The sequence below is a fragment of the Cheilinus undulatus genome, linkage group 22 (genome assembly GCF_018320785.1).
Source record: "Cheilinus undulatus linkage group 22, ASM1832078v1, whole genome shotgun sequence".
NCBI lineage: Eukaryota > Metazoa > Chordata > Actinopteri > Labriformes > Labridae > Cheilinus > Cheilinus undulatus.
In genome coordinates, this window is record NC_054886.1 from 10,880,900 (window position 1) to 10,897,742 (window position 16,843).

The 16,843-nt window shown below is 38.7% G+C and overlaps 1 protein-coding gene across 2 annotated transcripts; it reads right to left on the minus strand.

Moving 5' to 3' along the window:
• Nucleotides 1-9: 9 nt before the first annotated feature.
• Nucleotides 10-14,563, minus strand: LOC121504262. 2 transcript variants are annotated; one of them, XM_041778961.1, is made up of 10 exons: nucleotides 14,515-14,563; nucleotides 14,315-14,391; nucleotides 11,292-11,354; nucleotides 11,082-11,144; nucleotides 9,565-9,630; nucleotides 8,578-8,637; nucleotides 7,625-7,708; nucleotides 6,607-6,663; nucleotides 4,453-4,512; nucleotides 10-1,229 (listed from the first exon to the last, which is right to left on the minus strand). In XM_041778961.1, the coding sequence occupies exons 2-10, from the start codon at nucleotides 14,372-14,374 to the stop codon at nucleotides 1,083-1,085; spliced, it is 660 nt and encodes a 219-aa protein (XP_041634895.1). In that variant the 5' UTR covers nucleotides 14,375-14,391; nucleotides 14,515-14,563; the 3' UTR covers nucleotides 10-1,082. The 2 variants fall into 2 exon arrangements, with proteins under 2 accessions (XP_041634895.1, XP_041634896.1); XM_041778962.1 differs by lacking the exon at nucleotides 8,578-8,637.
• Nucleotides 14,564-16,843: the final 2,280 nt, after the last annotated feature.

Below are 16,843 nucleotides of genomic sequence, written 5' to 3' on the forward strand. Positions count from 1 at the left end.
ACACAGATGAACAGTGATTTATACCATTTATTGTCAAGGTGGCAAAGTGCAATCATTAAGAAGTGATTAAAAATAATAATTAATGACATTAACTCATTGATTGACATGAACATGCTTTTCATCAGAGAGAACACAGACAACCTCCATCAGATCAAACAGAACAAATCTGTTTTTACTGAGCACAGAAACCGTCCAGTTGCCATCATTTTTAAATATTTTTCCTCCAAGATAACAGATCAGTATCAGTTTGTTCCCTGATCTCTGGGTGTGAGTTTCCTCTCCATAAAAATGATTCACTGATATGTTTTTTTTTTTTTTTTTTAAATCAAGGTTAAAGTTTTTATAAAGTATGAAAAATAACAGAAAGAGAGAGACAACAGAGGATCAGTTTAGGTTTACAAAGGGGAATATAACTTTATTTGAATTAATGAATAGCTAAGAGATTATAAAGGGATTTTTTAGTTTACCTGGAGTTTTGAGGATCTTAATGTATATGTTTAAAGTTTACAATAATGACAAGCAGCTGGAGTTTGTTGTAGGACGTTTATTACATCATGACCCCAATTAAATGTGTATCGCGATTAAATAGTTATCTGTATGTCCTGCATCATGGCCTCTGTTATTGTTATACGTATTGAACAGAAGCCTCTGTATTGTGATATGTATCCTATTGTGGCCTCTGTATTATGATGAGTATTGTATTTTCAGTCACTGTTAAAAGCAGATGAATGATTCCAGAAGAGTTTGAAATGATGGATATAACCCAGTTTTAATAAACAGCAGAGTCATTGTAGGCAGGCACGGAACTGCAGGGTCTGCTAAAATGACCACTGAATATCTGACAAAAGAGTAAGGGTGTTTGCTGCAGTTTATGGGGTCATGGGAGAACAGCTTCCTGTTGAAGGCAGAGCCAAAGGTAGAGGAGCCTGGGATGATTTCAGGAGGGATGAAGGGTTTGCTAATAACGGGACATGGCAGTGGTGGTGACGTGAGGAAAGGAACGGATACACATGCACAGTGAAAACACTATTCTTTGAGAGTAACTAATGTTTTGGTGGTTGTTGATTCTTTTTCTTTTATTTCTAAGCACAGACTGAGACGAGACTGAAGGCAGTCCCAGCATTCATCCGAGCCCAGGGCGCATACTCCTGCAGAGGAAGAATGGATGGCATCATGGACTTTCTGGGTTCTCGGGGATCCAGCAGATTCAGGTCAGATATTCTGTGAGCCTGGAAGGACAATTTAGAGTTATTGATAAACAAACAGACCTCTTTAAGATGAGATTAGATAAGATAAGATAAGATAAGATAAGATAAGATAAGATAAGATAAGATAAGATTTTCCAAAGCACACAAGAGAGTAAAAGGAGGATTCAACTGGTACAATGAATAAATACAAATAGGAAATATAAAAATGTAACTTACAAATGATAAACTTAACTTAATCATGATTAATCACATTTTTTTTAAAGTTTACATATATTTTTAGATTTTTAAAGGCTGTTATTGTCAAGTGTTTTATTTGTATTCTTTTAATTCTATGTACAGCACCTTGAAAATGCTGATCTGAGTCCTTATCGATACTTTCTATGGTTTGGTGAAAAGACAAAATAAGGGCCAATATTTAAACTACTAGTATTCTTATCTGAGTAGTGCTTGAGTTAAAAAGCTTTGATTCAGTCTGTAACATCTATTGTATGTTCCTCAAATATAAACACATTCACAACTGTATTTATTGAAGTTTCTCATCAAAAACTAAATTTTCCCATTTTTCATCAGTATATATAGAATATAATCATCTAATTTACTGAGGTTACCTGGATGCGTCATATTTTCAGTTTTCAGCTCGTAAAGTTCGTTAATTAACTTCAGTTTTGGCAATTCCACTGCAGATTTCTACACTGGATTAATATAGTTAACAAACAGGACTTGCTCAAAGTTTTGGAACTCTTTTCAGCATTTCTCTGAGCAGCTGAAGAGACTGGTATGACCATGGTGATCCTGTCTTATTGTTAGCATCTTTGCTAACATTAGCAAAGATGTGCTTTGCCCGAAGGTGGAACTTAAGACTCGTTGTGCTTCGGTGTAAAGACAGTCCATCACTGCAGTACGTACCCACAATTTAGGTTTTATCTTAACTGATATTCACCAGCTTTTAAAAAAGAAAATTGCCATTAAGCAGACCTGAGTCTGTCTCACTCATCACTGCTGGCTGTGTCTGACCCTCTCACCTCTTCACCCCCAGCCACGTAAACATCCGCACTGAAGGACTACGGGAGCAAGTTGTGGTCAAACTTAGTCATATGATTAAATTGCATTATCAAGATTAATCACAAGCGTTAACGCATTAATGTTAACAGCCCTAGTGTATATACACATATATACATAAACAAATATATGTAAGCAGATGTGTACGGATTACACACATAAATATTAGTTATTGATCAATAGTTAATACTTGGTGCAGTTCTTATTGTGGAGTCTAACAGCTGCAGGAAGGAATGGCCTGGGATACCTCTCCTTCACACACTTTGGGTGTAACATCCTGAATATTCCTGGTGCTTCCTCTAAAATACCCTACTTGACATTCTAGTGTATCTACAGCCTGTGTCTACTTTAAATGTTACATTTTTCCCATTTACTTTTAGCTCTTTTCTGATTGTTTCTTCTCTAGGGATGACTATCTCCAGTGTGGAAATTTAGGATGAACATCTCACAATGTGACTGCTGCTACGAACAACGTCGACTAACCAACCCATAGGAATGCAGGACGAAATGATGCAACTTTAAATGTGACACTAGTGCCAACATACAAGTTAGATTTAGAAAAAAGACAATGCCAAAATGCAGAAGTTTGTGGGATTCCAACAAAGAGGAAAATCATGATCCAGATGTTTTTCTCAGCATATATATGCTACATTTAAATCAGGTTTGTTGTTGCTGTGCTCTATGATTTACCGAGGCACTGGTGGAGTAGATGGATGATGCACACTGATGTGGTGCACACTGATGACGTTTATTTCTTTACACATCAGTGTACATCATAGCCTGCAATTCAGTGGCATTCGGCGGGAGTTGTAATCATTCAGTCTGCACACATCAAACTTGATGTATAAGATTCATGTCTCACAGCGTAGCATGGCAGAGATCGCTAAAACTGCAAAATCTGCAGGAGGCCTAACAGAGACAGGATGAAAAGTTTTCTCCAACTTGGCTCAGCGCTATGATGCATGAGTGTATGCTGGTTGGACGGTTCCAGTGTGATTTTAAAGGTGTGACAGAGTCACAGGCTTGCAGTACAAAACAATTTGCCATATTCTATACATTTTGTCCCCAAAAAGTTACATTTTTTCATATTATAGATCTGGAAAAGATGCAGCAGAAAAAATAGACCCAGTATGTGAAGACCTTAATATGATACATGGTGAAAAGTTCCTCATCCTTTACCCCGTTTTGTTTCTGTGGGCTCTTTTTCTATAAGTCACTTTTTTACAGTAGTGACATTTTTTATTGGTGAACCTGTAGTCTTTGCCAGGCGGTTTTCTCCACCGCATCTGTAGCATTTTCTAATGTCTGGCTAGAGCTTTGGTCGTGTGTTGCCGACCTTTTTCGCCAACCTAGCTGCTCCTTTCCATTTACCAGGTTCCTTCATGCCATGTCAATCCATAAAGTCTCTGTTTGTCACCCTCATTGCTTATATAAACTTGAGTGCAAGTCTCCTGACCGGCCTTGGCATCAATTATATCCACTGAGAAACGTCATTTTGTCTTGTCTAGTCTAAACTTTTCTCCAATTACCCTTCGAGAATTTTAGAAATGTCCTGCCCTTCCCAAACGCTTTCTCAGGGAGCTTTCCCAGATGAATATGAAATATATATATATTCATGCAATGGAGATATCAAACAGTCTATGTGTCCTGTCAAGTTAGCTGTTTATTATCCACAGGGCTTTATGTTGTAAACTTTTGGAATCCATCAATTCTCAACCCACAGACCTAGGGACAGAACAATTACACACCCCAAACTAATCACTCTGCCAAAGCACACAATTCAGTCTAGCACTTCAACTGGCATCTCAGACAGTTGTGGTCAGCCATATTAGCGTTAAACCTAGTCTTGTTCAAAAGTCAGTCTCTTTGAGCTTAATCTAGAGAATTTTTAGACATTTCTGTCGTTGTTTTAGGTTGTTGCTATGAACAAACATTTGTATAAAGAAATCATTTTTGTCTACTCATGTTGATAAAGGGATTTCAGTCTTGATATATTCCTGTATGGTACATTTAGACCAAATAAAAATAGTGTGATTAATTTGGGATTAATCACATGTTAAGTATGAAAGTTGTGACATCAATTAAAAATCAAGATTAAAAATTCTAATCTCTTAACAGCCCTAATAAAAATGCAGGTGAAAACCTGAAAACGTTTAGTTTATGAATGTTATGAGAAACAGCTGACCTGGTGCGTTCTGAAGTTCGGTGTGATCCACAATCCAGACTGACTAACAGACCACCGAGGCTGAAAGAAAAACAACATGTAGTCAGTCTTTATTAATCTTGACTGGCCTTGGCATCAATTAAATCCAAAGAGGAACTTGGTCATTAACAATCTATGGTGACAGTGGACTGTCAGCTCAAGAGTTGCGCATGTGCATAACATCTTTCTGTCTTGTTCAGACTCTTCATTTGTGCCACTGATCACTAGATCTCTCATCACTGTCAATGAGAATTCATAGTCCTGCTCCAGATTTCTCAGTTCTGCCACATAATCACCCACACTTTGCTTTTTTTCTAGAGCCCCCTGTTGGCACAAAGATGCAACAACATTCCACAGTCACTTCATGACACAGGGGAAGGGCACAAATTTTAGACATTTTAGAATATATCCAAAATCTGTACATATTAATGATTATTTTCAAGGCTCCAGTTTCAAACCAGGACACCCAAGAAGTTTTCTGAGAGGTATCAAGGATGATTGGAGCAACAGTGTGGCATCAATTTTGACACAGACAGACAGACAGACAGACGGACGTTGCAATTATAGTAGTAGGACATTTGTCTGTTATGTGTCTGATGTTACTGACCCCCTCTGACAGTTTCTGAACCACAAGCGAGCCCTTGTGGTCCGTTATGAGCGACTCTGCGGCCGCTCATAACGGACCTGAAAGGAGAAGAAACTGCAAATTTTGTTTCCTCTTTGACACAACCAACTACTTTATTTGACTTTGATTCAGACTTTTTTGTGACCTTGGCTTCAGATGAGGAGTTTTAGACCATTGTACTGATGAAAATATTCTACCAGATATACTTAGAAAAACCTAGGCCACTTTTTTTGCATAACATTTCCATTCTTCACACTAGAGGAATTGATAAGATACATGCATGTGAAGTACTTAATGTGCTTTTTAATTTCTAGAAGACCTCAGGATGGAGCTCTGAAATAAGATAAGCCAGTTGTAATTACTGATAACTGTTCACCTCCAAGCCCACACTGACCACGTATATATAAGAATACCAGCAAGCCCTCAATTCTGCCTGGTCCACCTACTACTCCCAAATTATCCTTTCCAGCTCCTCCAACCCTAAAGCTCTTATCGCCACTGTCAATAAACTCCTTAAACCCTATAACAATAGCCCCTCAATCTTCCCCATTGACAAATGCAACACATCCCTATCAAATTTCCAATCTAAAATTTACAACATTTACAGCGGATTAAGCAACCTCCCGTCCACCCCTGACCCCATCCAATCAAACCTCCTTAAAAAATGTCTCTTAGCCATCTCTACTGTCATTACCACCATCATCAACTCCTTCCTTTGCATGCACTGGTTCTGTTCCCCTATCCCTAAAACTTGCAGCTGTTACCCCATCCTCAAAAACCTGAATCTAACCCTGATCACATGACTAACTCCCAGCCCATCTCCAACCTCCCCTTTCTGTCAAAAATTCTGGAATGCGCCATCGCCACACAACTCAAGTCCCACTTCTCCCATAACAAACTTTATGAACCATTCCAATCCCACCTCTGACCCCAACACAGCACTGAAACAGCACTAGTGAAAGTCACCAACAACCTCCTCTTCTTACTTCCTCTGACTCCGGCCACATCAACATCCCCATCGTCCTGGACCTCTCAGCTGCATTTGATACCATCAACCACTCCATCCTGCTCTCCCATCTGGAACATTCACTTAACATCACTGATACAACACTTTCCTGGATTAAATCACGCACAGACAACAATTCATTCACATCAACAACTGCTCCTCCTCCACCACTCCCCTGACACTAGGCATCCCCCAAGGTTCGGTGCTTGGTCATTATCTAACTGCTCCCTCTTGGTAATATCATTCGCCACCATGGACTTCACTTCACTGTTACACTGACGACATCCAGCTTTACATCTCCACCACCTCCATCACCACAAACACACACTACACCTTAAACAACTGCCTCTCTGAAAAAAACCCCCCTGATGAACAACAATTTCCTTTCACTAAAATACAATTAAAAATCAAGATTAAGGATTCTAATCTCTTTACAGACCTAATAAAAATGTAGGTGAAAACCTCAAAAACATTTAGTTTATGAATGTTATGAGAAACAGCTCACCTGGTGCTGGAAGGTAGGTGTGATCTGACGTTCAGGTTGTCGAAAACACCACTGAGGCTGAAAGAAAAACAGGATTTTTCAAAAAAATGTATTTGATTAGGACAGTGCATGTCAATCAACATTTCTGCAATATACATCAATGTAAATATGCTGGTAATAGCACAACTTTATCAATCCTGACCAGCCTTGGCACCAATTATATACACGAGAAACTCTGTCGTTAACAATCTACGGTGGCAGTGGCTCGTTAGCTCAAAGGTTGCACATGTGCACAATGTCATTTTGTCTTGTCTAGACTAAAATTTCCTTCAATTACCTTTCCAAACGCTTTCTCAGGGAGCTTTCCCAGATGAAAACGGAATATATTCATGCAATGAGTTTACAAAACAGTCTATCTGGTGTGTCAGGTTAGCTGTTTACTGCTGACAGGGCGTTATGTTTTAAACTTAAGAGATCCGTCAAATTTTCAACCCACTGGCATAAAGGACAGCACGATTACACAAACCAAAATCTAATCACTCTGCCAAAACACACAATTCAGTCAGGCACTTCAACAGGCATTTCAGATAGTTGCGGTCAGCCATATACTAGGCTTTAAACCTATTTTTGTTCATAAGTCAGTTTGTCCTCCTACAGCAGCCTCCACTGCCAATGATCACTCAATCTCTCATCATTGTCAATGAAAATTCACAGTCCTGCTCCAGATCTCTCAGTTCTGCCACATAATCCCCCCACACTTTTGCTTTTTACTCTGCCCCCTGTTGGCCCAAACATGCAATTGATTTCCACAGTCACTTCATGACACAGGGGAAGGTCCCAAATTCTGACATTTTAGAATTATATTGAAAATCTGTTCATATCTGTAATTTTTTCAAGGCACCAGTTTCAAACCAGTACACCCAAGAAGTTTTCTGAGCGGTATCAAGGACAATTAGAGCAACGGTGTGGTGTCAAATTGAGACAGACGGACTGACAGACAGACAGGTGGCCAAATAATAGTAGGATGTATGGCTGTTACCTGTCTGATGTTTTTGACCTCATCTGCCAATCTCTGACACACATGCAAGCTCTCCAACAGACTCTGTGGCTGCTTATAACGGATCTGAAAGGAGAAGAAACTGTAAATTTGATTTCCTCTTTGACACAACCAACTACTTTATTTGACTTTGATTCAGACTTTTTTGTGACCTTGGCTTCAGATGAGGAGTTCCAGACCAGTTCACTGATAAAAATATCCTACCAGATCTTCTTAGAAAAACATATGCCACCTGTTTGCATAACTTTTTTTCTATTCTTCACACTAGAGGAAGTGATAAGATACATGCATCTGAGGTACTTTATACATTTCTTTATCATTTCTAAAAGGTTTCAGGACGTGGCTGTTGAAAAATGTTCAGGCAGTCATAGTTATTGTCAGGAAGGAGTCTCTTCACTCGTGATGCAAAACTGTTGAACATCAAAAACAACAATAATCCATCAGAAACATCAGAAAAGGAATCCCTGCAGTGATCTCTGGACAACATCCAACATCTAAATGCACCTGAGCACATTTAAACACATCTAAACACATAGAAACCCTCTGCCTTAGGGCAACATGGGAAAACTCTGCCTATAGAAAAATGAGGGCTGTCAAAGTTAGCCCATTAATGACTCTGTTACTTGGAGTTTGTAGAGTCTAAAATACCCCTCACTACTTGCTGGCTAAGTACACTGCCAATGCAGAGAGGAGCATTCAGTCTCTTTGAGCTTAATCTAGAGAACTTTTTGGACATTATCTGTTGTTTTGGGTTTTTGCCATGAACAACCATTTGCATAAAGAAAGCATTTTTGTCTACTCATGTTGATAAGGGGATTTCAATCTTGATATATTCCTGTATGGTACATTTAGACCAAATAAAAATAGTGTGATTAATTTGGGATTAATCACAAGTTAACTATGAATGTTTATGAATGTTATGAGAAACAGTTCACCTGGTGCTCTCTGAAGATAGGTGTGATCCGATATTCAGATTGTCCAACAAATGACAGAGGCAGAAAGAAAAACAACATGTAATTGGTCTTTATTAAATCCTGACTGGCCTTGGCTTCAATTATATCCAAGAAACTCTGTCATTAACTATCTTTATTGGCAGCAGCCTGTCAGCTCAAAGGGTGTGTATGTACACCACATCATTTTGTCTTGTCTAGGCTAAACTGTCCTCCAACTACCTGTTGAGATGACCAGGGAATGCCCTGCCCTTCCCAAACGCTTTCTCTGGGAGCTTTCCCAGATGAAAATGGAATATATTCATGCAATGGGTATAAAAAACACCCTGTCATGTCAAGTTAGCTGTTTACTGTTGACAGGGCTTTATGTTTTAAACTATCAAATCTAGGGGGACAGCACAAATACACACCCCAAAAACTAATCACTCTGCCAAAACACACAATTCAGTCAGGCACTTCAACAGGCATTTCAGATAGTTGCGGTCAGCCATATATTAGACTTTAAACCTAGTCTTGTTCATAAGTCAGTTTGTCCTCCTACAGCAGCCTCCGCTGCATTCTTCCTCATTTGTGCCAATGACCACTCATTCTCTTATTATTGTCAATGAAAATTCACAGTCCTGCTCCAGATCCCTCAGTTCTGCCACATAATCACCCGCCCACTTTGCTTTTTACTCTGCAGCCCCCTGTTGGCACAAAGATGCAATAGACTTCCACAGTCACTTTATGACAAAGGAGAGGGTCCCAAATTATGGTATTTTAGGATTTTATTAAAAATCTGTATATATTCATGATTTTTTCAAGGCACCAGTTTCAAACCAGTACACCCAAGAAGTTTTCTGAGAGGTATCAAGGACAATCAGAACAACTGTGGCGTGTTAAATCCAGACAGACAGACAGACAGACAGACAGACAGACGTCACCAATTACAGTAGTAGGACATTTGCCTGTTATCTGTGTGATGTTGCTGACCTTCTCTGACAGTCTCTGAAGAATATTCCTGCTCTCCAACAGACTCTGCGGCCGATCATAACGGAACTGAAAGGAGAAGAAAGTTTTATTTCCTCTTTGACACAACCAACTACTTTATTTTACTTTTTTGTGACCTTGGCTTCAGATGAGGAGTTCCAGACAATTATACTGATAAAAATATCCTACCAGATCTACTCAGAAAAACCTAAGCCACCTGTTTGCATGACTTTTTCTTTTTTTCCAAACAACAACCATAATTTATCAGCTCCTTTAAAAGCATCTCAGAGCTCTAACTCAGCACATTCAATTTTTCATGATTGTAATTTGTTTTTACAAATCAGTGCTATTGGTCACCCTTTACATCTGTCAGTGGGTTTTTAACTAATTCTAAATGAATAAAATATGTAAAAAGATGTATTTTTTATTCCCTAAAAACCTCGGATTTTGAAGTCTTGAAAGAATGAATCATTTTTACAAGCTGAAAATAATTGAAATTACATGTATCTCAAAGAAAAAACAAGTTAAACAAAGGTAAGTCTCATTGAATCTACTTGAAAATGTAAGTAAATTTCACTTCAACTTTTTTGTTCTTGAACTTTAACAGAGTAGCAGTTTTTTTTAAAGATTAATTTGGCTTATCTACAAAAATAATGTATGCAAAAAGTTGCCTAGGTTTTGTGGGTTGGGCTGAATATTTTTTATCAGTGCACAGCTCGATAAATCCTCAGATTCTTTTTTTCTACAGGAAAAAAATCCAATGAAAATGGAGACTGTCAAAGTTAACCCATTAATGCCAAAGGCAGGCCATGCTGGACTGTTTACAATGGAGATGCTCAGACAACTCTGCAAGAAACAAACTTTTAACAGTCTTTGTTCTCATTGGACTGTATCATTCTGTTTTGAGCCCACTTGGTGTAACGGGATTTTTCTGTTAGCCTTTATTTCCCCATGTGAGGCTGAAATTCTCTGTTTTCAGGGTAAAGGACCCAGGAATGATCTTAAAGAGATTTAAAATTGAACTGACCATGTACTTTATGAATATGTGTGATGATGAGATTTGTTGTTATGTGTTAGGCTGCTGAGAACAACAGAGGAGTAACTTCTAGAAGTCTGAAGTTGGACACTGCATTATGGTGTTATTCAGTATTGTAACATTAAGGTCAGTATCCATTACCATGCTATGTAGCATTCAGTCTCTTTGAGCTTAATCTAGATATATTTTTAACATTTCTGTTGTTGTTTTGGATTGTTTCCATGAACAAACATTTGCATAAAGAAAGCATTTTTGTCCACTCATGTTGATAAGGGGATATTCATCTTGATTTATTCCTGTATGGTACATTTAGACCAGATAGAAATGGAAAAAAAAATTTGGGATGAATCAAAAGTTAACTCTGAAAGTTGTGACATCAATTGAAAATCAAGATTCAAAAATTTAATTTCTTGACAGCCCTAATAAAAATGTAGGTGAAAACCTGAAAACATTTAGTTTATGATTATTATGAGAAATAGCTGACCTGGTACTCATTGAAGGTAGGTCTGCCACCAGTCTTGTAAGAGTGTACAGCACGCCGGCGAAGCTGAAGAAAACCAACATTTAATCAGTTTAAATCAATCCTGGTGTTCAGAATCAACTGCATAGAAGATTCAACCCCAAATTGAAATAAAACACTGAAACAGCTACCTGACAAACATTTAGTTTATGAATGTTACGAGAAATAGCTGACCTGGTACTCATTGAAGGTAGGTCTGTTGCCAGTCTTGTAAGAGTGTACAGCACGCCGGGGAGGCTGAAGAAAACCAACATTTAATCAGTATAAATTAATTATTAGTTGTAACAATAAGGCTTAGTGCATCTGCACTCTCTCCTGCTCATTTGATAATTTTACTGAAAAAGAAAAAACTGCAAAATACTGAAAATCACTGCAAAAAATTCATTGAGAAAAAGGAAATGTCATAGTGCTACTGACATGATTAAACCGAATTTTTAAATTACTTTTCCTTTTAATTACTTGAGCCTCTAAAAACCAAGGAACAGAATACAGAATTTCCATAATATATTAATGATCTATTATTATTATTATTATTATTATTATTATTATTATTATTATTATTCCCTCTCCACACAGGTACATACTTACTGATGGTGACATGATCTTAGTTTCAGTGTACCTTTCACATTTTAAGGAGGGCTGTCTGTCTGTATCAGGTATTGATAAACTAGTAGAACGAATATTAATTAGATGAGGATTAGATTGGGTTATTTATTTAAAGAAAAAAAATGCACTAATAAAAGGGCACTTACTTTCAAGGAAGAAAAAAGGCAGGTGCTCAAGCCCCCTTTGACGTCTATGTATGCGCGTGCCTGGCGCAATGGTCAGTAATATCAGTGTGTCATCGTCCTCCGTTTCATCATCTTCATCAAATAAATATTTCCTTACTGCTCTGTTCATTGTAATTATAGACCACGCCTGTGTAAACGTATGTCTGTAGTTGTTTCAGTTTTGGCTGCTGTTCATTCATGGTAAAAGAAATCCTGAATGTATAAATTAATTGATAAAATATCAATTTATAAAGCAGGAAGTTAAACACCATCAAGGATGATTTCTCTGAACTATTAATGGCCAATGACTGATTTCCAGACCTACTAGTTCGTCTGATAATAGTGTGTTTTATGTAATTTAATAAAAACAGCAGGGATACAGATGTGTGTTTTTTTTTTTTCCTTTTTCCAGCCTCTGAGTCACACATATCCAATCATCATCTAATGGGCCAACAGGTGTGCGTTTTGCTGCATGTCTCTGCAGGAATGTGATCTCGGATTGAAAATGGTATTTTATCTTTTTTTCTGTCTCACTGGCATTGTGGTGTTGGTGATCTAAGTGCATAGCCACTGATGTGCCACATGGCCTGTGGCAAAACAAGCGTGTCCATCTTGTTGGGGAGGGAGTGGGCAGGTGCAGAGATGCCTGGTATGGCAGGTTTGTGTGGGGCTGCTCTTAGCTTGCAGCCTCGCTCGTTTTCCCCACTTCCGCTTTCTCGCACAACGCCATCTATGCCTCCCCCCCATCTGGCTGTAGGTGTTGTGCTGCTTTCAGGTCCTCCTCCTTTCAGTCTCCGAGTGCCCCATTCTCCGGATAATCTCCATTGGGACAGATGCTAACTCTGCAGGCACGCTTCCTTTGCAGTAGTCAAAGACATAGTCTCTTATACACAGAAGTTGAGTGTAGGGATTTGTTTTGCTGCTAGTGATGGGGCGCCAGGCCACTGTGTTCATACGCACCACCATGCTACCTCAGTAGGTAGCATTCAGTAGTCTCCTGTTGATCAGGCAGTGTTCTGTGGCAGTTACTTCCATTTGTTGTAAGCCTTTAAGCTAACCAAGAGTTGTAATTGAGACTGAGATCTTCCCTTTCGTCTTTTTTGTGTTTTTCTTGATGGAAATTTCCCGTTCTTTCTCTCAAAGGTGTCCTGGACCATCCATCTTGTTTGTTGTCATAGGTTTCAACACATGTTGATTTAATGTAAAATAACACTACAATTCCAAGATATAACTAAAGAGTTCATCTGAAATTGTGGGCGGTTTGACATCTGCATCCCATCAGAGCTACTTCTTTAGTGGAGTAGTTGCAAAAGAGTATCTACGTATATGCACAACTGGCACAATTGTTTGTGCTAAAGTCCACGCTATTAGAATGGTGCAACAAAATCTTAGTGGATCTCTCCCAAAAAGTGTCTGCTTGATCTCAAATCTTTATTTGATCAAACTTCCTGCACCCATGCTTCTACCTTGCACCATTGCAGTCGACTTCTTTTTGGCTGTTAGATTTTTAACATGTGTGTGTATGTGATAGTATGTTGGGACTTCTTAGTGAGATCAAAGCAAATTTCTCCTGGAGAACAGCACAGCAACAACAGGCAGAGCAAACATGATTAGTCCATCTTCTACCTGTTTCTCATTGGTTGGGTAAACAAAGAATTAAAGAGCAAGAATAGGTTTAGAGTGCACAGAGAAAGTTTGTACACCACAGAACGTCAGTAAGTCATAATCTTAAAATGCTAGAATGCGCTCCTGAGTTTTGCAACAATATTGACTCCGTAAACCAAAGCTCAAAATGACAGCAGCAATTCCTGCATGACCTTGTCTATGTCAGACCTAATTTAAAACATCTTAAAATATTCCCTGCTACATTTCCAAGCTCATAGGTCTGCTGTTTTCATGATGACCCATTATTCACCATGACGCAGGAAGTTGTTCTTTGAAGGGCAACATTGCTCTAAACTAGGACTGGGTTAAAAAAAAAAATCGATTTTCCGATTTAGATCGATTCGTTAAAAAAATTATGATATCAATTCATATAATCCAAGGAATGATCTTTAATATCTGCCTTTTCCTTCTCCTGTCGGCTCCTCATGCTACCAGTCTCAGACTTACATCACTTATGACCAGCACTTGCCTTAAAAGAGTTTAGACTGATTCAAGGTTTAAATCTTACATCCAATCATCTTATTTTGGATATCTAGACGCGTTATTAATACGAGCTGGACATCTCTTCCTCAAACGTAAACCTCAGCTGATGCAGTGAGAGCAACTGAGCTATGTGGGTGACTCAGTGGAGAGCGCTTAAGCTGCTGCTGCAGACTCATACACACAATAGTGATTGTCTGGGGTGCTACGTTCGAGAGAAGCAAACCCTGACTGTTTTGTGAAACCCCTCTACATCAAAAGGGTTAGAATGAAAAAACTTGCCTTTTTCCTCATGATTTTAATTTCAGTCTGGTTCTCTTCAGGTGTTGTATTCTCCGCCATTATTTATCCAGAGTCTGCTAAAGGTTACACCAATAAAACACACATGCAGGGCAGAATATGAAGTAAATCTGATCCATTGTTCCAAACAAAGTTTCCTTAAACTATAAAAACGAAATTGAATAAATAATCCCATGACTTACTTTCTGTGTGTGATGTTTCTGTATAGATGTCGTCGTGTTTGTGAAGTCTGAACTTTGGATAGTTTTATGTTCTCATAATAAATGTTATAAAACCACCCCCTGGATGTAACTTTAAACCCCTGAATGAGGACTTTGATCAGATTTAATCTGGTCATACAGTTACAAGAAAAAGTATGTGAACCCTTTGGGATTTCTTGGATTTCTGCATAAATTGGTCTTAAAATGTGTTCTGATCTTCATCTAAGTCACAACAATAGACAAACACAGTCTGCTTAAACTAATACCACACAAAAATGATGTGTTTTCATGTTTTTATTGAACAAAACATGTAAACATTCACAGTGCAGGGTGGAAAAAGTATGTGAACCCCTAGGCTAATGACTGGTTGACCCTCCTTTGGCAGCAATAACCTCAACCAAACGTTTCCTGTAGTTGCAGATCAGACCAGATTTTGGACCAATCCTCTTTACAAAACTGTTTCAGTTCAGCAATATTATTGGGATCTCTCTTGACGCCATGCTGCAGCATCTCAATCCGGTTGAGGTCAGGACTCTGACTGGGCCACTCCAGAAGGCGTATTTTCTTCTGTTGAAGGCATTCTGTTGTTGATTTACTTCTATGCTTTGGGTCATTGTCTTGTTGCATCACCCATCCTCTGTTGAGCTTCAGTTGGTGGACAGGTGGTCTTAAGTTTTCCTGCAAAATGTCTTGATAAACTTGGGAATTCATTTTTCCATCAATGACAGCAATCCGTCCAGGCCCTGAGGCAGCAAAGCAGCCCCCAACCATGATGGCCCCTCCATCATATTTCACAGTTGGGATGAGGTTTTGATGTTGGTGTGCTGTGCCTTTTTTTCTCCACACAAAGCGTTGTGTGTTCCTTCCAAACAACTCAATTTTGGTTTCATCTGTGCACAGAATATTTTGCCAGTAGTGCTGTGGAACATCCAGGTGCTCTTTCGTAGACTTCAAACGTGCAGCAATGTTTTTTTTTGGACAGCAGTGGCTTCCTCTGTGGTTTCCCTCCATGAACTCCATTCTTGTTTAATGTTTTACTTATTGTAGATTTGTCAACACAAATGTTAGCATGTGCCAGAGATTTCTGTCAGTCTTTAGCTGACACTCTAGGATTCTTCTTCACCTCATTGAGCATTCTGCGCTGTGCTCTTGCAGTCATCTTTACAAGACAACCACGCCTAGGGAGAGTAGCAACAGTGCTGATCTTTCTCCATTTGTAGACAGTCTGTCTTCCCATGGACACATGAACATCAAGACTTTTAGAGATACTTTTGTAATCCTTTCCAGCTTCATGCAGGTCAACAATTCTTGATCGAAGGTCTTCTGAGAGCTCTTTTGTGCCAGGCATGGGTCACATCAGGCAATGCTTCTTGAGAACAGCAAATTCAAAACTGATGTGTGTTTTTATAGAGCAGGGCAGCTTTAACCAACACATCCAATCTCATCACATTGATTGGACTACAGGTTGGCTGACTCCTGGCTCCAATTAGCTCTTAGAGATGTCATTAGCCTAGGGGTTCACATACTTTTTCCACCCTGCACTGTGAATGTTTACATGTTTTGTTCAATAAAAACATGAAAACATATCATTTTTTGTGTGGTATTAGTTTAAGCAGACTGTGTTTGTCTATTGTTGTGACTTCGATGAACACATTTTAAGACCAATTTATGCAGAAATCCAAGAAATCCCAAAAGGTTCACATACTTTTTCTTGCAACTGTATGTCCCTCCTTCTCATTGGTGAATTAGGTTTCTTCCACAAATAGTCGGGTCAAATTCCTGTTATGGTCTACCACAGCTGTTTAATAAGTGAGTTGCGACATTCCCATGAACTGCAATTAAGGAATAATAATAATGAAATCAAATGAGAGTTCCAAACATTAGCTGTTTCTCAAAGTCCAGGGTGAAGGGTCCTCCCAAGTCAGGTCCCTGATCTGCGAGGCTAGAGTCCTTCCTGGCAACTATTGAACACAAATTTGGAACAGTGTGTGATTACATCATAGGAATGCCCATGCCCATATATGCAGCGATGGCACAACAACTTTTACTCAGGGTCATTTAATATCATCATAATATAAATAATAACATGGTTGTATACTCATACTCATCATTCAGTTTAACAAATTATGTACATAATAAATAATTTTTACCATCTCACATTAGACAACTGTACCAATGAGAGGTATCTTGTGGCAACTAAGAGCAATGAGACAGACTCAGAGGTAGATCATGCCCTGAGCTGAAAGGCTGCATTCTCTCTATCATAATAAACCAGCTACATACCACAGTCAGCAAGTGAGCAACTTAGTAG

Bases quoted from the DNA above. Each gene is read 5' to 3' on its own strand.
- LOC121504262 (XM_041778961.1), bottom strand. From the start codon at position 14,374: ATGGCGGAGAATACAACACCTGAAGAGAACCAGACTGAAATTAAAATC. The intron at 6,664-7,624 runs GTAACAGCCATA...TTTTTCTTTCAG, and splicing joins AGGTCAAAAACATCAGACAG to CCTCAGTGGTGTTTTCGACA. The intron at 4,513-6,606 runs GTGAGCTGTTTC...TTTTTCTTTCAG, and splicing joins CACCTACCTTCCAGCACCAG to CCTCGGTGGTCTGTTAGTCA.